This window comes from Rhinopithecus roxellana, chromosome 5 (assembly GCF_007565055.1).
Source record: "Rhinopithecus roxellana isolate Shanxi Qingling chromosome 5, ASM756505v1, whole genome shotgun sequence".
NCBI lineage: Eukaryota > Metazoa > Chordata > Mammalia > Primates > Cercopithecidae > Rhinopithecus > Rhinopithecus roxellana.
The window spans coordinates 74666841-74688290 of NC_044553.1; the positions used below are offsets into that span (position 1 = coordinate 74666841).

The following is a 21450-nucleotide window of genomic DNA, read 5'->3' on the forward strand; positions in this document are numbered from 1 at the left end:
GGAGTGGAGTGGGGAAGATGGAAAATAGGGCTAGAAGGTCCTTTCCCTCTTCCAGAAGGCCTTTACTCAATCAGTTTTCTTCTGGGCTTACAGTGCCTCTCTTGTCAACAACACTCCCCGTTTTCCATACACTTCTTACGGCTACCAATGAGAATAGCTCTATGTGGTATCCTCACATATTTAAAAAGACAGAATTGAGATGAAATACCCTCAGCACAGAAGAACTTTCAACTCTTAGAATACAGTGTCCGCAGATAGTGTAAGATTCCCTGGCTTGAATATGTGATGAGAAGATTTTCAGCCTCAGTAAAGCTTAATTCTACTGGTTCTCCATTTGTTACAAGAACCTCAGACAATGCCAATATGTAACTTTAGTATATTACATCCATTTATATGAATATGTTTGTAAATATGCTTGCGTATATATACAAACATACACATACATCCATCTCAAATTCCAGAGGGTGAGTACCATTCGCAAAGGACAATTCTTTACTTCTAAATAGTTTGTATAATTGAAACAGAACCAAAATCCTCCTTTGGAAAACGTATGAACATGTCTTGGTTTACCAATCGACATGAGGTGCTGAGGCCTACTAGAGTGGTTTCACCCCAAAAATCCCCTCCCTTGGACCTGGATCCCTGAAATGGTTTCTTTGTGATCCCAGATCTCAGTCCCTGCTTCCCACAACTCTCCTCCTGCCATGACCCCTTCCAGGGGCTTCCATGGACACTAGGATGATTCTATGTTGACACCAGTCTCCTGCTCAATTGATTGTGATCTCTTTAAAATACAGGGATGAAGAATGGCTGGGAAAAGTTTGGGAAAGAAGGGTTATTGTGCGATTTTGCCTTACAGACATTAAAATGTATAACGTGGTTAAAATAATTAAAAATAGCCCCCAGCTGGTAGGTACAAGGAAAGAGGCAGAGAAATAGCAATAGTATATAGGAAAGCAGCATGCATAGCACAAGCCCAATTAAATGAACAATATTTAACTGTGTATATAAAAAGCTAATATGATTATCTCTGGGTGGTACTATTATGGGTTCTTGGTATTTTCTTTGACTTACATTCCTTTTGTGAAATAGAAAAACAAAAAACAATAGGAAAAAACCCAAGTTTTAAAGTATAAATCAGAAACTGGGAGAAATATTTGAAACCAATAAGAAACAGTTTAACATCCTTAATATAAATTATTACACATAAGTATGTGTAAATATGTAATATATTACATATACTATATAAAGTAATATGTAAATATATGACATATGTGTAAATATGTAAATATATTACATATACTATATAAAGTCAATATATACAAAATATGTAAGATGTCTACCAAAAAATGAGCATCAGAAAGGCTGAGAACACAAAATTAGCAAAAATACTGTGTTGGAAAAAATACATAAAAATAAGTATAAAAAATGTTTCACCACATTAGTAATAAAAAATCAAAAATTAATCCTCTAAGGTACAATTTTTCCAAATCAGCAAAGATTTGAAATAACCAATAACAGTAAAAATTAATAAGGATCCAATCAGTTGGACGTTCCCATATGTTGCTTTAAATGATACCCCAAGTCCTTTATCTGAAATCATTAGAGATGTGCTTCAGACTTTGGAATTCTTCAGAATTTTTAAAAAAGGTACCTGTTATGTACATTAAGCAGAAACTGCAGCCAGGCGAGGGGCAGCACATCATAATCAGACACATTAATATTTCCGCAGTTGAACATACAAATATTCACAATAAGTAGAATAAAGGAAAGACTGAAAACAGCCTCATTTCTGCTGATGACAGTTCCACCACAAAATGAGTTCAGGTTAGATTTTACTACAAAATGAGTTAGGAACAAATGTATGGTTTTCAGAGCTTTTTAGATTCTCAAGTTGTTGATAAGGAATTCTGAACTGTTCATAGAATCTTTCTCAAAATCAATTTGGCCACATAATTATAAATTTAGACTTTAAAAGGTACATGCATTTTGACCACTTTCAAGGAGGAACCAAATAGAAACATACAAAGAGTTATACTTCAGGATATTCATAAGAATTTTATTTACAACAATAAAAATGAAATTGGCATAGACTTGTAACAGCAGAGTAAATGCTGCCTTATGAAACAGTCAAATAAAGGGCTACTATATGGCCATGAAATCATTTTGAGAATACTCAATGACTCAGGAAAAGGCTCATTATTTATTGTTGAATAAAAGATAAGACATAAACTTCATATTTGGTGTGATATCAATTAAAAAATAGATGCATATTTGTAGAACAAAAGACTTGAAAAATATGCCAAAGAACTAATAGAGATTATAGTTAACCACTGGAATCATAGGTGATTTTTATTGTATTGTTCATAACTATGTCTTTGAGGTTTTTCTTATAATGAGCATGTAATACTTTCGTAATTATTAATTTTCAACACAGGATTTATCCTATTAATCTTACTGTTTATCTGAGTACATAATACAACCCCTGGGGGAGGTTTTACCACTAGAGATGGAGCAAATGACTCTGGTTGGCTCTCACCCTAGCACCATCACTGTCCTGGGGAACTTAGTTCACAGTACTGAAGCCCTGAAGGAGACTGCTGGCTTCGCAGCTCAGAGCGGTGGTGGGGAGGTGGGGTAACTGCTACTCTCCGTGAAATCACAACCATAACTTACTTAACACCTGCTGAAAAGCTCATCACAGGGAAGAAGAGCCCGTCTGTGTTGAAGTTCTCAAACATCCCCTGCACAGGTTGTCCATTGATGCGGAATGAAATGCTGGGCACGCCGAGGTCCAGGCAGCAGCTTACCACATCATCTGATCTCAGGAGGTGCTGGTTGATGGAAGCCACAGCTCTGGGAATCCGGCCTGGGGAGGAAAGAACAGGAAGAAGGCTGTGGAACTCTGGAGGCACCTGCGAGGCTGAGAAAGCCTCAGAGTCCTCTGGGGGAGATGGGGAGGTGTGATGGGTACCCAAGAGGTCCAGAGGTACTACTGCATTTGAAATGCAACTTTGCTTTTCCTGTGTGAGATGAGCAATGAGAAATGAATTCCTAAGCTGGTGAGTGGGCAGACTCCATGCCTGATTTGAGATGAGACTCAGGGGAAATGCTCAAGCTGCTAAGAATGAGAAATAACAAAAACTGACCCTGTTCAATGTGTGTTCAGACTGTGGCCTGGTGTCCGAAGTAGCAGACAGAATGCTTTTGCTGGTGTAGCACTTCAGAGGTGGCTGGGGTGTGTGTGTGTTTAGTTTTAAGTGCTGAAAGACCTTTCTGTCTTCTACTTCCTCAAAAAGATTAGGCTGCTCTAGTGTTGAATAGAGAAGCCATCAGAGAGAAGAATGGCAAGGCTATCTAGCCATTAAACTATGCTACATAGGCTGGGCGCAGTGGCTCATGCCTGTAATCCCAGTACTTTGGGAGGCTGAGGCAGGTGGATCACCTGAGGTCAGGAGTTTGAGATCAGCATGACCAACATGGAGAAACCCCATCTCTACTGAAAATACAAAAGTAGCCGGGCATGGTGGTGCATGCCTGTAATCCCAGCTACAGGCTAAGAAAGCAGAATCGCTTCAACCTGGGAGGTGGAGGTTGCGGAGAGCCGAGATCGTGCCATTGCACTCCAGCCTGGGTAACAAGAGCAAAACTCCATCTCAAAAAACAAATAAAAAAAAACTATGTTACAGTTCACTTATTTGTTTTAAAGAACTTCATTATTTCAGGTAAGTGGGAAAACACATTGCCAGTTATATTCTGAATTGATTTAAAAACTTTTCTTCACATCTCTTTCATAAGATGATTTATCATTTCCCGACTTAAAGGAGTGAGGAAAATCACCTCTCTGCCTTCCTATCTTATATCATCTTATTCTGGAAATTCTAAAAGTAAAGATTAATAATTATAACCACCCACCCCTCCCCTGTTGGGTTTACATTTCTATTAGAAAGAGAGCAACAAAAGGGAAGTTAGGTTTTAAAATAGGGTTTCCAGCAAAAGATAAAAAGATACCTTGTTTCCTGATTACAGATTATTCATTATAAATGGTCACCACTTATACAGGAAAGTATACAAAAAGGCTGGGTGCTCATGCCTATAATCCCAGCACTTTGGGGCGCCAAGGCAGGCGGATCACTTGAGCTCAGGAGTTTGAGACCAGCCTGGTCAACACAGTGAAACTCTGTCTCTACTAAAAATACAAAAATTAGCTGGGCGTGGTGACACGCACCTGTAGTCCTAGCAACTTAGGGGGCTGAGGTGGAAAGATAGCTTGAACCCAGTAAGTGGAGGCTGAGGTGAACTGAGATCATGCCACTGTGCTCCAGCTTGAGCGATAGAACAAGACCTTGTCTCAAATAAATGCAAAAGAAAAAATATAACTCCATAAAAACCCTTCCAAATATATATGTACACGCACACTCTAGTTTGATGGAGTTATATGTATTTTACGGATTTACACATATACACACTCTTTTTTTTTTTTTTTCTGAGTCTCACTCTGTCGCCCAGGCCGGAGTGCAGTGGCACTATCTCGGCTTCACTGCAAGCTCCGCCTCCTGGGTTCACGCCATTCTCCTGCCTCAGCCTCCCAAGTAGCTGGGACTACAGGTGCCCGTCACCTCGCCCGGCTAAGTTTTTGTATTTTTAGTAGAGACGGGGTTTCACCGTGTTAGCCCGATCTCCTGACTTCGTGATCTGCCTGCCTCGGCCTCCCAAAGTGCTAGGATACAGGTGTGAGCCACCACGCCCGGCCCCACACATACACTTTTTATTCAAACTGGGGTATCCACTTTTTATCCAAAATCTGAAATGCTCCAGAGTCTGAAACATTTTGAGCACTGACATGATACCACAAGTGGAAAACTTCATACTCAGTCTCATGTGATAGGTCACAGTCAAAAAAGTCAAAATTTTGTTTCATGCACAAAACTATTAAAAATTTTGTATAAAATTACCTTCAGGCTTTATGAGTATTTATGAAACATAAAGGAATTTTGTGTTTAGAGTTGAGTCCCACCCCCAAGGTCTCTTATTATGCATATGCAAATATTCCCAAACCCAAAAAAATCTAAAACCTGAAACATTTTTGGTCCTAAGAATTTCAAATAAGGGATACTCAACCTGTAATAGATTCTAAACTAAGTGGTGAATTTTTAAAGGGTGAAATCACTGTGCTCCTTTTAATTAATAAAAAAGATGAGGTAGATCCCTCTAATTATTTTGGGTAATTGACAAAGCCATATTGCATTCCCTCCCACTCTTCCACAAGCAGTAATGAGGCTCTCCTCTGTGCCAGATACTACACCTGGGGCTGGGGATCAAAGACAGAAGACCTAATTCATGCTCTTAAGAAGCCCATAGTCTGGTGGGAAATGGACATTTAAATAAAAAATATACAATATGATAAATATTGGAATGAAGGTATGTATGTGTTGCCTTCTAGAAGGAGAGGAAGATGCCTGGGAATCTGTCTGGGAGCATGGGACACCTTGACACCTGGAGAATAAAAAGCTCACTAGATAAATGAGAAAGGAAGGAGCAAGAGAAGTGTCTAACACAGTTGCAGAATGGCTGGAGTTTGGTAAGGCTAGAAGGTGAGGGTTAATGAAGGCTGAATGAGGGAGATAGGACGGGGCAATAAAGCCGGACAGGAACATTGAGCTTGGACCACCTGCACAGCAAGAGTGCTGCTCCACACAAGGTACTCAATGCGTATCGGCAAACAGTCTGGGGTAGCCTTAGACTCTGTTTTTATAACTTTAATACCTTGCTTCACCACCGAGAAAGAGGAACAAGCTCCTAATCGTAGCGCCTACAGGTAAAATTATTTAAAAACAAAACAAAACTGAGCCCAGGTTGAAGAGTGTACGTTTGACTCTTTCAAATTTCTCCATTTGAGGACATTGAGTACCCTTAGCTCATTGTATGGAGTTTAGATAGCCAGCTTCCAGGATCTCTTCTTCCTCCTGTTCAAGTCTGTTATGAAAAAAATCTATGATATTAAAATTCAGCAAAGCTTGCAGTAATTGTCTCACCTTTAAGATTTATCTTACCGGGCCGGGCGCGGTGGCTCAAGCCTCTAATCCCAGCACTTTGGGAGGCCGAGACAGGTGGATCACGAGGTCAGGAGATTGAGACCATCCTGGCTAACATGGTGAAACCCCATCTCTACTAAAAAATACAAAAAACTAGCCGGGCAAGGTGGCGGGAGCCTGTAGTCCCAGCTACTCGGGAGGCTGAGGCAGGAGAATGGCATGAACCTGGGAGGCGGAGCTTGTAGTGAGCTGAGATCCGGCCACTGCACTCCAGCCTGGGCGACAGCGTGAGACTCCGTCTCAAAAAAAAAAAAAAAAAAAAAAAAAGGATTTATCTTACCATTAAAAACAATGTTTCCTGCATAATTTTCTTTCTTTCTTTTTTTTTTTTTAGTTTAACTTCTGGAAAATATCACTATAGTTACTTGAACAAATACTTTTTTATTTTTATTTATTTATTTATTTATTTTTTGAGACAGCGTTTCACTCTGTCACCCAGGCTGGAGTACAACAGCACGATCTCGCCTCACTGCAACCTCTGCCTCCTGGGTTCAAGTGATCCTTTCACTGCAGCCCCTCAAGTAGCTGGGACTACAGGCTCACGTCACTGCCCAGATAATTTTTGTATTTTTAGTAGAGAGAGGATTTCACCATGTTGGCTGGGCTGGTCTCGAACTCCTGGCCTCAAGTGATCCTCCCACCTCAGCCTCCCAAAGTGCTGGGATGACAGGTTTGAGCCACTGCACCCAGCCAACTTGAACAAATTCTAACGAGTATTTGTGAACTGAGGAAGACTAGGAAATAACTGAAATGCTACACTGGACAATTGTCTTGAAAAGTATTCAGATCCTTGCTGGATAAAAATACAAATTCCAAGGTTCTTTAATGTTCTAAGAATCATACAAACTGGGACAAAACTGCCAAATGTTGATTCGTGACTCCGGTGTCCTCTCTCGCGTCCTCTGAGGGTTCACTGTTGGCTTCTACACTGGCCTGAAGCTCGGCCACTAAAGACAAAGAGCAGCTTTCATGGATGATGCTCTTCATCTGCAGCAGGGCTTTGATACCAACAGGAGCTGAGCTCTGAACTTTATTTAGCCATAGCTGCCATATGCCCTCCAGAGGAAATACGGTTGGGAGAATTTCTCCTGTCTGGCTTGTTCTTTCCATTGAAAGTAACCACCAGGAGGAGCAATTATGCCCTCGTGGTAAAAGACACTGTCTTTTCCCACATTTTCTTCTACTAGACTGGGCTCAAAGTAGAAGTTTCCTTTGGAACACTTGCTAAGAAAAGTGATAAGCAAATTGAATTCATAGACTGGGCCTATTTGTAAAAGGAACAGAGTTGAGACTAATATTATCTAGAAATGAAAGGGTAACTGTTGATAATCACTGGATATGAAGTATATACTTAGCAAGTGCTTAGAGCAAAGTAATGGGAAGACTATTTGGATTAGAGAGCCCATTTCATATAATATTCACACTGTAAAAAATCATCTGATGAAGTATACCTCACTTTAAAATGTGAGTACTATGAAGAGTTTGAAATTGGAAAACGATGGAATTGTGGCATTGCTTTTCCATGATGTGTTTTATAAATCTCCTCACATGCAGAGAAAGTAATCTCTACCCCTGTGAGGGCTTTCATGGCTTCCTAATCATTTAGGAAGGGTCTTGCACTCCACATTTAAACAAGATGCAAATCCTTTCAACTGAGCTGCAATGAGGTAGCAAAGGGAGGTCGGAGGTGCCTTGGAGTCACACAGGACTGAGTTCAAATCCCAAGCCCTCACGTGCTGCATGAACCAGGACCTATGATTTTACCAGAGGCTCAACTTCCCCATCTGTAAAATGGGCACAGTGGTACCCACAGGGATGTTGTAAAGAGACTTATTTGTAAGGTTATTATCCTTTTGACTTTAATGAAATAAATAAATGATGTCCTGTGTACCACTTAAGAGGCAGTTTATCATAGCGGTGAAGGGGTTTCTGGAACCAGACTGCCTGGCCTCTAGCTCTGGGTCTGTCACTTACTGTGTGACCTTGGGCAAGTAACTTACCTTGGTGGACTCAAGTTACCTAATCTGTCAAACAGGAATAATGTCTACCTCATAAGACTGCTGTGAGTTTCGAATCAATTAATCTATACAGAGCAAGAGAAGAGTGCCTCACACACTGTAACCCACAGCAAATGCTATTACTGTTTGTGTTTTTTCAACTCCAGGAACCTTAATCATTAGGCTAACAGCAGAAAAGTTTGCCGGGACACTGTAGGAATATTATACCTTTTGTAATACTAGAAAAAAGTAACAATGTGGGAAATTACAGCATTGAGGGCTGAATCTAAAAAGTGATTTTAAATCTACTCTCTTTATTGAAAGATAGTACTGAAACATATGCACATTTTAAAGTATGTTTAATGCATTTGACCCTTTTAGAACAACCAGCAGAAATGTGACACTATGGAATGAAAAATCAAACTTGTTTCAAAGCGCTTTTCTAAGAGCAGCCTCAAGTGCTTTTCATGATATTAGGAACTCTGAGTAAATCTAGAGACCATCCGCTGCAAGAGGCCAGTGGTTCTTATCTCTGCCAGTCTGAAGAAGAAAAACTGTCCCCTGGTTTGGAGGCCCAGGCCCACCTGAAGGGCCCAGGAAGCTCGGAAAGGCCATTCCAAATCCGATAATAAGATTTTTTTTAAAGGCCACTTAATCAGATGCTGCACATCTTCAATTAAGCTCAGGGTGTATTACTGCAGAATTTAGTCCCTTCTGATGAGTAACGAAGCAAATGGAAACAGCGACGCTCGGCACTTGCACAGGTCCAGGCACTGCAGAGTTTGGCATTATAATCCAAGCACAAGTATTTAGCCATTTGGAATGAGAGGGGATCCAAAGACAGAAAAGCGCTGCTCTTCTGCAGCTACTCCTCGGATCTTGTCCACACGGCACTGGCGTTGGAAAGGTCTGAGGCACAATGGGCTGTGTTTTATAAACAAATACTCTGGGACTCATTTTAGCTGGGAGACAGGTGAAGTCCCCTTGTGCAAATCTGACTGCATAGGTAAATTATCGTGAGGAGTCTTAATAAATCAGGAAACACAATTTTACTCCATTCATTCGCTTCCACACTACTCGTCTCTTGGGATGGTGAATTCTTTTGCTTATTTCAATTTTGAGGAGGAAAAAGTGGTTAAAGGGAAGACATGATTTCTCCTACGAAATGTTCCCAGCCAGTAACATACTGTGTAGGCTGCTCCAAGCAGAATTCACTCCCAACTGCTGTCCTGAAAGCACCACCAAGGATCCATCCAGAGAGGGAAAGTGACACCATCACAAAAAAGAGCCATTCCTCCCACAAGAGAAGATCACAGCGTCTGAGTTGACCCTGGACTCTGTAGGGAGGGTTACACAGAGTTGAGGAGGGAAATGTTCCCACAGCTGATGACTGAAAATGACTTCCCAGGCTTCCATGGCTAAAAAGACCTATTAAGGCTGTCTTCTCCCCTACACAGAGAAAAAGCTCATTCATACTTCCAGGATGTCACTTTGAGATTCTTCTCTCATGCAGCCTGGAACTGGGGTGCTTTATTCCCTTAGATATTACGGGGATAGCTCTAACTGAGCTATTCTCATGGTCTTAAGTGAAGCACCAAGAACTCTGGATTTGGTCTTTGTAACTACAGTGGAATTCACAGATGATGAAGGAAGGTAGCTCATATTTACTGTGTATCTAATGTGTGTCAGGAGCTTCGTATTTCTCATTTAAATTTCGTAAGAATCTTATATTATCCTCATTGTATCAGACGAAAACTGAGTCTCTGCGAGGTTAAGTAATTTGTCCAGTGTAAAAAAAGAAACATGGGCCAGGCACGGTGGCTCACGCCTGTAATCCCAGCACTTTGGGAGGCCGAGGTGGGTGGATCACAAGGTCAGGAGATCGAGACCATCCTGGCTAACACAGTGAAACTCCGTCTCTACTAAAAATACAAAAAAAAATTAGCTGGGCGTGGTGGCGGGTACCTGTAGTCCCAGCTACTTGGGAGGCTGAGGCAGGAGAATGGTGTGAACCCAGGAGGCAGAGCTTGCAGTGAGCCAAGATCGAGCCACTGCCCTCCAGCCTGGGTGACAGAGCGAGACTCCGTCTCAAAAAACAAACAAACAAACAAACAAACAAAAAAAAAAAAAACAAAAGAAACATTAAGTGGCAGAGCTAGGATTCAAACCCAGGCATAACTCCAGAGCCATGCTGTTTGTTCTTGACTTTCCATTGACAAAGTGTTAGAGGCACTGTAATTCTTTCCAACTACTGTAAAATCTATTTTATTAAAGTATGTTAAAGACCAATTCAAGGCAGTGGCTTAATTTATGCACATGAACAACTTTAAAGGTAATGACCTGGGCATTTAAATCTCAAATAAAAGGAGAATTAATTTATCACGACCACTTTCTAATATATCCCCCTATCTACCCACTCTTCTCTCCTGTAGTAAGTTGGAGTGTTAGTTCCGTTTCATTTCCTCATCAGACAATTACCTTTTCATCAGATAGTCTGAAATTCATGGCTGTCCTGGTGGGGGTCATTAACAGAAACTTTATTTCTTCAGCTGAAGAAATACTCCTGACATATTCCAATCCCTTCTGCAAGATATATGTTCCCTGCATGCTGGTTGGAGAAGTCAGAACGATGCCCAGACCCAGGAAAGCTTTGGGTTTTGGTGAGAATGAAAGGTATAAAACTTGTAGACACTGGTTTCTCCATGTCTCATCAGATGCTGGAGACTGAGGGATGAAATCCCTGGAGTGCACCTACATGTACACGGCAATACACCATCAAGTGCGGGTCATTTCAGAGAGTCACAATCAGTTTCTGAAAAGCTGAGTCACCAGCCTTCTTCCCACTTCTCCAATCATAGGATCCATTGCTAGTGATGTTCAGGCATGAGCCTGGAGCATCCAGCTTCCTTGGCTTCAGAGGAGACAGGAGGGGTGAGGGAGAGGGTGGGGAACTGCACACTCCTGGAATGATACACAATCAGACAGGATGTTCAGGTTCTGAACTGCACAGAGCAGCCCTCTATGGATGCACCATGAATGGGTTCCACGCCTCCTGACTCACTGATGTATCCATTCCTCAAATTTCTACAGAGGGATACAGGAATAAGTAAGTGCCCCACGCAGTGCTGTGAAGTCAGAAAAAGACTAAGTCAATTTTTTCCTTTGAGAGTGATTAGTTTCTCTTTGAAACAAGGGTCCAGTTTGCTTCACCCCAGGGTCTAGGTGAGCTTCATACTTCCTCGGCCAGTCTCCACGCAGAGCCCTCTTCAGGTGTAGCTGGGCTCCAGAGAACGTTCTTGGGCTACGGTGGCGAGTGGGCGGGAGACAGGCAGAAGTCAACAGGAGTGTGAAACAATTTTTTCAAGTCAATCTTGTCAATTCCTTCACAGACTTAATCCTACCACACTCAGGAGCTGCAAAGGTGCATGAGCATAAGGATTCTTCCTCCTCAGATCATTTATTCAGAGACAGTTTCCTGAGAACCTTATGATATCTGATGATAACCTAAGCTTAAGGTCACTACTTCATAGCCACAGACTCAGTGGCTCCATGATAACACTATGAGAACAAAGGGAAGCTCCACCTCCCATGAAGATTAGGGAAGGTTAAGTTGGGAGGATGAGAGCACAAGGTAAGACTTTCCCTTCACATGACCCCATCATCCTGCCATTCTGAATCCAGTTATGTCAGGACCACACTGTCCTCTGGGACACACAGAACATGAACGAAGGCTTTTTTTTCATTCTCCCCCCATAGTAGTGATCCAGGATAAAGAGGTATACAAATGAATGTTTACAGCCTATTCCTAAAAGTTTTAAAGTGTTGAAGCTGAATGCAACATAGCTGCCAAAATAACAACAACAACAAAATTCATATGGACCAACTGAAAATAAAGACCAATTAAAAGAAGCATGTCACTGGGACCTGAGCTGACTTAATCATTGGTGTCAGGCAATTAGGTTGTAACTAGAAAGCTAAGGGAAGGAGGCAAATGTGATGGGTTATGTAGTTACCAGTTACAGAAGAAAATATAGAGGTTTGTCCTATAGAGATAAACTTTTTCTTTGTAATGGATTTGAGGAAGAATGTGTGTCATGGTTACTTATGTAATGGACACGTGCCACCATGCTTATGTAAGGAATTTCTATAAGGGACATGATGTCTCCAATTGCAGTTTTGCAAAAGATACAGAAAATACACGCTTTGGACAACAGACCGGAGAGGTAAGGCTCTTCTTCCCGATGAAAGCCTGAGAGTTAATCTTGTGTTTTTCACCCAGGCAGAAACCAAGACATTCCTCCACAGGCATGGGCCATGGACATGCTTGGGAAAAGGATCAATTATTTATCTAAAAAAAAGGAAGCCCTGAATTCGTTTAAAGAGGTTAGCACCTACTGTGTGTTGGGCATGGATCCAGATATTTTATAAATTGTATTATGAAGCAACAGGCTGTGTTGACAAGATTATGGACTTGTAGTCAGGTCTAGATCCTTCCTAGTGTGACTTTGAATAAATTACTGAACCATCTTTACGCTTCTGGTCACACGTTTGTCACGTGAGGTCAATATTTTCTACCTTAAGGGGTCATTGTGAGGATAAAATAAGAGAAAAATGAACAAAAAGTATGTAACTCACTGCCCAGTGAATAAATGCTGAGTCTCTGCTCATATAATCCTAACGATTCCATAAAATATTGCTCATACAGATACAATGAGCTTGAGAGAAGTGATCTGCACTAGACCATGTAGCTGGGAACTGTCTAAGTAACGGTATAAATGAGTCTTATTTAACCTGATACTCTTTTCCATCTAACTGTTTATTTAGTTGAGACTCTTGAGTCTCTATCATTTCAACTGAAAGTGGTAATTTCAGCTAGAATAATTTGAGCCTCCATCATTTCCAGTGAGATTATGAGCCAAAGCTTTAGCAAGGTACTCACCTGACCAAAGGTGAAGTCCATCAAAGCCATAGGAGTACAGGTCATCGCCAACACCATTGCCTCCCCATCCTTCTCCACCTCCTGGGTATGGGGCATAGCCTGAGGAAGAGGCCCAGCCCACCCGCAGATGTGTAGGCTCTGCTGTCAGGAAGGGGTCCACCTGGTCGATAATCAGCTCGAAGTACCACTTCTTGTACTGGGCTGAGCCCTCCGCGACTCCCAGGAAGATGTTTGGCCGGATACTGAAATTAAACATGGGCAAGTGGCATCTACAGACCCTCAAAAACTGAGAAAGCAAGTTGAACCAGACCATAGGAGGCAATGGCCCATTTACACCTAGGACAAGAGCAATGCTGTGTTTTTCATATTGCTCAAAAGATGGGAGGGATCTCTAAAAGCCAGGAGTCTGAGATCAGCCTGGGTAACAAAGTGAGACCCCATCTCTACAAAAATTAGCTGGGTATGGTGGTGCACACCTATAGTCCAAGCTACTTGCAAGGGTGAGGTCGGAGAATTGCTTGAGCCTAGGAGTTCAAGGCTGCAGTGAGCCATGATTATGCCACTGCACTCCAGCCTGGGCAACAGAGTGAGACCTTGTCTCAAAAAAAAAAAGACTAGAAAAAGCTTAGGACCCTCAACACTTGATCAAGTTCTTAGCGTGACACATCAGAACAATATTTTCATTACAAAACATAAAGGATGTTTCTTTTAACATTCCATTCAAGGCAACCAACGTTTACTGAGTGCCAACCATGGGCAACGATGCTGAAAATGTTATATAGAAACCTTTGTTTCTTTAAGTTAAAAGAAAATTTTACTTGAATTCCATTTTCTGGTCAATTGGTATAAGCACCCTTATTTTCAGTACAGCAGCTTTGTTACCAAAGCATTATTAATAACACTGGTCTCTTAAAACCATTAAGAAGTCATTACTGGGCAACCTTGTTAAGGAAAAGAGGTTTTAATGTATCCGGCAAAGTGGTTAAAAGCTTAAGACACTCCACTTAAGAATTTTTATGTTAGGAATCACACTCTTATAGACGAACTGTTCTTGGGCTAGAGCTATGCCCTATTTTGGGTAGGCAAAGAAAAACCAGACTGGCACCATGAAGAAAGTAAGTCTGTGTGACAGCTCAGGTCTTTGGGCCACTCTGCACTTCAGAGGGAAGACTCTATTCTTGCCATCGTGGATTAGCGTGTAGGCCTAGGTAGAAAGTGGCTAGAAAACCGCAGACCTGCCTAGTCCCAGTCCAGTGAGTTCACATGAGTCACGTGCAGCCACATGTATGGACTAGCAAGCTAGGGGTCCTGCAGGGCCCCCTGCTCTTCACCCTGATCCTCGCAGACAGCAGTGAGATACATGGTCATGTGCCAGAGGATTTAAGAAGCCACAGTCTCACTTGGGACACCCATTCTATGAAAAGATTATAGAAAAAAAAGTTGGTATATAAAAATAAATATGAATATATTATGAAGTTATAAGAGTTGCATTAATGTTTAAAAGAAAACATGGTAGGCCATCTCAGATCAAATTCTTCAGCACTCAGATGCTACATATACTTTGTCCTCAGCTAATTAAACAGAAAAGTTTGAAAAATTCTGCTAAAGGGGTTGGAAGCCCTAGTCATAGGAAGTGCATGTTTGCCTGGTCTTGTCTTACGTACTTGTATCGCCATGGAAACTATGGGCGGGCAACGCTGGAGTTCAGATCGGCCCTCTTTACCTGCTTGGAGACAACACAGGCAGAACTATGCTTGGCATCTGGAATGACGGTGGTGGCCTTACCTGGTTACATCGTTAATCAGTCGTGTCTGCAAGAGCAGGTTTCTCCGGGGCAGCAGGTTGTCACAGATCAGATTCTGGTTGGCTCTCACTGCAACCCCATTGCAGAGACAGAGGGAGCACAGGATATCCAGAACCTGCAGCAGGACACACCCACCAAACTTTAGGACCACCAGGAGGGCACAGTAAGCAGGACCACCACAGGGCATGAAGGAAGGAGTCATAAAGGGTGGGGTCTAGGTGATGGGTGGAGAGCTAGCTCAGAGCCAAGGAGGCTTTGCCTCTTACCCAGAAGGAACGAGTGATGCCTCAGGGCCTGCTGCTTCTTGGGAAAATGAGTCTGGGCTTCTTTCTAGCCCCTCTGCTCTAGTCTTATGTCCCTTCCCTCCAAACTGTGCATACCATCGGTAGCCATTGTTCTATTACAGTAAGTAAGAGGCTGTGCTCTGAAGACAGACTGTCTAAGATAATACCCCAGCCAGACCAGGACTAAGGTGTAGTGAAGCATCTAGGGCACAAAATCTAGGCCCTGCTGTCTCAGCTCTGAAAACACAGAGCAGAAGGATAAAAGGCCCTCCACGGATTTCCAACTCAAGCAGCACACTCTCACTCAGCCCTGATGGTGCTTGGCGCTGAGTATCAGTAGATACTTGTTAATAAAAAGGCACGTAAGATTCCCATCTGGCCAAGGTGTTGCATGTAGCAAGCTTGGGAATGGAATTTTGTGTGGGTGGGGTGATGGTAGGGCAGACTCCTGTTCTTCGGTCTTTTGCTGTGATACCATCAAAACTCATGAAGATACCCTTTAATTCCTGGAAACTGGTATTCTAAATATTTTACCCGCTCTCCTTCTCCCATCTAGAAGGAGAACAAACTTACAAGAGCCCAGGTGGCCCATGAATCTAAGAGACCCGTCATTAAACTGCTTCTGCCCCTTGTTTTCTAGCTGCCTAGAAACTGGGAACAGCCTCTGTTAGCCTCGTCCTGCACGCTCACCTCTCCTTGCACTATATCCTCTTCCATTCAGACTTTTTTGTTCCTATCATGGCAAAGCGAACTGTGCTGGGCCAGTCAGGCTCTGTTCCTCACGCTCACAGAGAGGAATGTGCAAACAGCAGTCGATAAATAACAGCCACAATATGGCAGGTTGTACCAACAGAGAGGCAGGCAGCCTCGTTTCAGTCTCTCAAAGTGGCCATTGAAGACTCAATGTTTAGTGGGCTTTGATAGCTTCAAGGTGTTTGTGGCATTTGTATCCATAATTCTCACAAACCAATTTTCTACCTGACTCCCTGAATGTCAGTTTTGTTCCAGATAAATACAAAGCACATTTACGGGACAAGCAGAAAAGAATCCCAAATGCAGTTTTATGGGGGACTCTTACCATTAGCACTCTGTGAAAGATTTCAACTGTGCAAACTGGAAATCCAGAGGATACTCTCTCACCCTAAGAAAAGAGCCATAGACGGCCAGGAAATGAAATACTTTTCAGTCGGCCTATTACACATTTCATCTGTTTTGCCTCGGAGTGATGGCTGCGGGAGACTTGCTGTCACAGCCAGAGGGAAAGCAGGGCTTAATCCACATGCAGTAGGAACAGCAAAGAGAAAAAGGCTCTGTAAAAAGCACACAGCCGAACAGAGCAGTGCCTCATCTATAAATAAATGATGCCACTTAAAGAATCAGAGTTGACATTGTTTCGGTTTTGCTTTAGGAGACACTCCTTCAGGTAAAACTGGGGAATGGGGATAAACTTCCTTTCCTAAAATAGTTCAAATGGGTTTGTGAAAGGAAAGTATCTTGGGCCCCCAAAATCACTAAGGAAAACTTAAGCTGGAAACTGCTTAGGATAAACCTGCTTCACATTCTGTTCAGTCACTCCTCTGCTCACCGAGATAGATGCATATCTCATTTGCCTCCTTTGGAAAGGCTAATCAGAAACTCAGAAGACTGTAACCATTTGTGTATCACCTATCTGTGACCTGGAAGTTCCCTGTCTGCTTCCAGTCCTCCTGTTTTGGCTTCAAGTTGTCCCGCCTTTCCGGACTGAACCAATGTACTTCTTATATATATTGAGTGATGTCGCATGTCTTCCTAAACGTATAAAACCAAGCTGTGCCCGGACCACCCTGGGCACATGTCGGCAGGACTTCCTGAGGCTGTGTCACGAGCGCGTCCTCAACCTTGGCAAAATAAACTTTCCAAATTAACTAAGACCTGTCTCAGATTTTCTGGGTTCACATTTTGGTAACCATGGGGGAGATTCTGAGTGGAGATGTCCCGACCTTTGAAGAATTTCCTATCGGTGCTTGGTACCAGCATGAGCTAACCTTATGGCTTAAACCAATAGGACAATTTGCTGAGGTCTGAGAGTACCCCCTCCAGAGAATCCCTGATCTGCCAAAACTGTAGGTTGAGATGTAAAGTCTATTTTGCTGTACAACTCTTTTTTTTTTTTTTTTTTTTTTTTTTTTTTTTTTTTTTTAGTTTTACTTGCTTCCAACAGGAAGGCAAGTTTTCCTGCTTCCATGATGATGGAAGGCAGGTAACTCCTTTATGGGGTTTGAGCTTCCAACAGGGAAGACGATTTTTTTTTTTTTTTTGTGCTGCTTCTAGGCTGGCAGACAGCAGTCTATAGCCTGAGACCCATCACTAGGTAAGAAACTGGTTTGGGATTCTGTCCTGCAAATTCCTTTTAAACGATTAAAGTTGGCATTTAACAACCAGCTGGTGTTAATTTCTGCTTACACTTAGAGTGCTCAGAAGTCGTAGAATTTGTGTGATCATTGTTGCTTTAGCAGCATTTTGTCCTAGTAGAAATATGGTAATAAGATTAAAAATTTTTTAAAGGAGCACAATGGTTAAAAGTCAGCTTAATTAAAAGGCTAACATCCAAGATGGGTGTGTGCATCTGTGCATGTGTGAATGTTTGTATTTGAAAGGTCTTCATGGTTTTGGTTGTTTGTTTTTCTCTCCTAAGGCCTTGTCTTTTTTTTTTTGGAGCAAAAAAATTTTTTTTTCTTCTCAGTTAACTGAATTCTGTTTTCATCTGAATTTTTTTTAAATTAAAACAATGATTGCAACTGAGGCTACTCTTCAGTTTTTAAGGAAGAGTGTAGTTTAATTTTATGTTTAATTTGGCTCAAAGAAAAATAACAGTGTCTCCCTCTGGCACCACCAGACTTTTTCTCTCTGTGCTTTATGATGTAAATTTTGCTATTTGATTTTCACTTGAGTTGTTTCCCTTAATGTGCAAACTTAAGGCTATTTAGCTGACAACTGCCTAGGGTTGTGAAACAGGTTATCAAGAATCTGAAAGTCTAAGACGGAAAAAAAAAGGGCTGGGGGGAGTTTTTATAAATCTATAAAATGTACTTCCATTGGCATGCCTCATAAGTTTTTATATGTATTCATGTGATGTGTACAGAATGTTTTACTACTAACAATATATAAAAGAGCTCTAATTAATTGGCTCAAAAAATAAAAGCTCTTAAATTATATAATAAATAAGAAAAGACTAGTTATATGCTTTTTAAAGTACCTGTAACTTAAGTAAAATCTTTTTTTTTTTTCTTTTTTTCTTTTTTGAGACGGAGTCTCGCATTGCTGCACTGTCGCCCAGGCTGGCGTGCAATGGTGCAATCTTGGCTCACCGCAACCTCCGCCTCCCAGGTTCAAGCGATTCTCTTGCCTCAGCTTCCCGAGTAGCTGAGATTACTGGCGCCCACCACCCAGCTAATTTTTTGTATTTTTAGTACACACAGGGTTTCACTATGTTGACCAAGCTGGTCTTGAACTCCTGACCTTGTGATCTGCCCACCTCGGCCTCCCAAAGTGCTGGGATTACAGGCGTTAGCTACTGCGCCTGGCCAGTAAAATCTTTAATAAATAAGCTAGCTTTAAAATTACTGGTAAACTACTATTAGAAATGCCTTAAGAATTGCCCAGCATACATTTTTGTTTGCATTTATTAATCAAGCAATTTCATACTTATCCCCGCCAAATACTGTAAGGTGTCAAAATTTGGCAAAGGGATTACAAAACTATACGCCCAGCCCAAAACAGAATAATCTTTGCTTTTGTAATTTGTAATAAATAAGGCATTGATAAGAGTTTAATGAAAATAGCTGCATCTTGAATGTAGTAAGACTACTGTAACTTCTAATCCAGTGGCTTTAGGCAGTCTAGTTCACAGGCAATAAGGAGGTTTGTTTTGGGAAAGGACTGTTATTGTCTATTTCAAAGCTAAACTATAAATTACATTCCTCCCAATGTTAGTTCAGCCTATGCTCAGGAATGAACAAGGACAGCTTGGAGGTTAAGAGCGACATTGAGTCGGTTAGATCAAATCTCTTTTCAGTGTCTCAGTTATAATTCTGCAATGGCAGTTTTATAACTTTAAATAATGACTATCACAGTCATTTATTCATGAATAATCTAGGTAAACAATTAAAACAATTAGGTAAATGTAATGGCATAAATATTTGTAGACAAACCTGTCATAATTTAGAGTATAAAGCTATATTAAATTAAATAATAGATATTTCACTATTTGGGTATTTTCCAATAAATACACATTGTAGGAAAACATTATTGCTAAAGAAAAAAGAAGTGTGTCCTTAAAAAAGAAAGTGAACAAGTTTTGTCTAATTCAAAGTTTAAAGGTTATGTATAGAACAAGGTGAAAGGAACCAGGAATAAAAAAGATGTAAAGAAAGTTATAAAAATAAAGAGGTTTTATTCTATCTTTTTTTGAGGTGAAAAACTTACAGAGAAATAATTTTATATAAGAAAGAATCTTGCATGGTAAATTTAGTCCTAAAATAAAATAACTGCTTTTTTAAAAAGGAGGGTTGTTCACAACAAATCAGAAAGTCCAACCATGTCATGAGCAGTCAGTGTAAGTCACAATAAGAGGATTTACATATTAAAAAAAATTCACATAATCAAGTTGTCATATTAAAAGTTTTGGTTTGCTTAGGAAAAAAAAAACTGAGATAAATTTTTTTTTTTTTAAATTAAGGTCATTACATCATTACATCCACGTATCTTCCTGTATGCGCTTTTAAAGTTCTTGTAACATTGAGTTACAGGGCTCTAACTCCTGGGTCTAAAAAGGACACCAAGTCCTGCTAAATCTTAAACACTGACAGCAATTAAAGGCTTATCTTCAGGCCCTGTAGAAGATGTCGATCAAAATAAACTGCATTCCTGAGACAGAGGGCAAGAAATTAAAGCTATTCATCTCTTCAAGGCCCAGGGACTGTCACAGAAGAGGTGGGTATGTAAGACTGTAAGGGCCAATTTTGAAAGATAAAATAGGTTCAGTTCCTCTATAAATTAATTATCAATGTCAAAGGTACACTGATGCAAAACCAGTATATGGACCCTTATGTCAGATTAACAAGGTTTTCTTGAAGCATTAACCAAGCTCTTAATAAAGATTATAAAGGTTATAAAAGGCTTACTGAAGTTGTATTTTATAATCAAGATTAAATTTTATAAATTGTTTACCAAAGTTTGAAAAGCAAACATAATTGACTTCATGCTGTTTTTATTAGGGCTTCTTGTTTAGAAAATTCAGTCTTCTCTCTCAAAGAATGAAGGTGTTCGCTTTTTGAAATGCTTGAATTATCACTTAAATGAATGACTTTACAATGACCTGTAATCCTATTTTGTAATATCAAGTGTTTTAAACCTTTTATACTTGACAAACTTTCCCAGATCATATTATAAAGTATGTCTTTTTCTAACCTAGTTAATCTTTTAAGACATTAGGTTCCCTAAAGTCCAAAAATGACGTAACTTAGCTTATTTGGTATAAAAATTATACAGGAAGCATTGTCAAATATGAAATGGCGCTTGGTTTCTTTGGGCTATATTTATATAAATGTGTTAGTGGCATGTATTCCAAAATTATGGGAAACTCCTGTAACTCTGATGGACCTGAGTGTACATTATCAGTAATAATCATAATTGTTATGTTAAAATTGTTGCATGCCACAGAGGTAACAAATTTCCTTGTCAATTATTTCTTTTAACTATGGCTGCCTTAAAACGGTTTTTCATCCACAAACAGTTGTCTTGTTTTATCTTGTTTTAAACCCTCTCTAAAAGGTGGGTTTATAATCAGCTGTAGGACTCTAACAGGTGCACTTCAATGCAGGTTTTCTGATAACTTTGTAAATTGTGACGTTGGAATAAAGGAAAACTTTCAGAACTCTCATGGAGAGCTAAAATGTTCACGGCTATCAAACAGAACAGGAGTTAATTGAATTAACTGAAGCAACAAAAAACTGAAGTAATCTTTTTGACTTTTTGCTTCAAACATTGCTGATACTTTGTTTTGTTTTACAGAGTTAAGAAAACTTTTAAGCTATTTGTGGCTTTTAACGATTGAGTAAAGAACACTCCCGTGAACAAAATTTGGAGCATATTTGTTTCTCTCTACCTTAACTTCTCCAGAATTTGGAACCTATTCGTGAGTAGTCTCAATTTATGGCAATAGAGTTGTTTGCATAAGTGCAATAAAAATCAGTTTTCTTTTGTAATAGGGCACAGTGAGATAAATTGGTTATTTTACCAAGGCTTTGACTGGAATGGTGTGTACTTTCTGTTAAGGAATCAAACTTGACTT

At 40.6% G+C, this 21450-nt stretch overlaps 1 protein-coding gene across 2 annotated transcripts in view; it reads right to left on the reverse strand.

The window, feature by feature from the left end:
* RYR3 (ryanodine receptor 3) overlaps window positions 1-21450 on the reverse strand; it is a 407410-nt gene that overhangs the window by 260104 nt on the left and 125856 nt on the right. For both annotated transcript variants that reach the window (XM_030930996.1, XM_030930995.1), the window contains exons 16-18: window positions 14817-14950; window positions 13032-13273; window positions 2677-2869 (exon numbers count right to left, since the gene is read on the reverse strand). In XM_030930996.1, the coding sequence (XP_030786856.1) occupies window positions 2677-2869; window positions 13032-13273; window positions 14817-14950 (569 nt within the window). The remainder of the gene's footprint in view (window positions 1-2676; window positions 2870-13031; window positions 13274-14816; window positions 14951-21450) is intronic.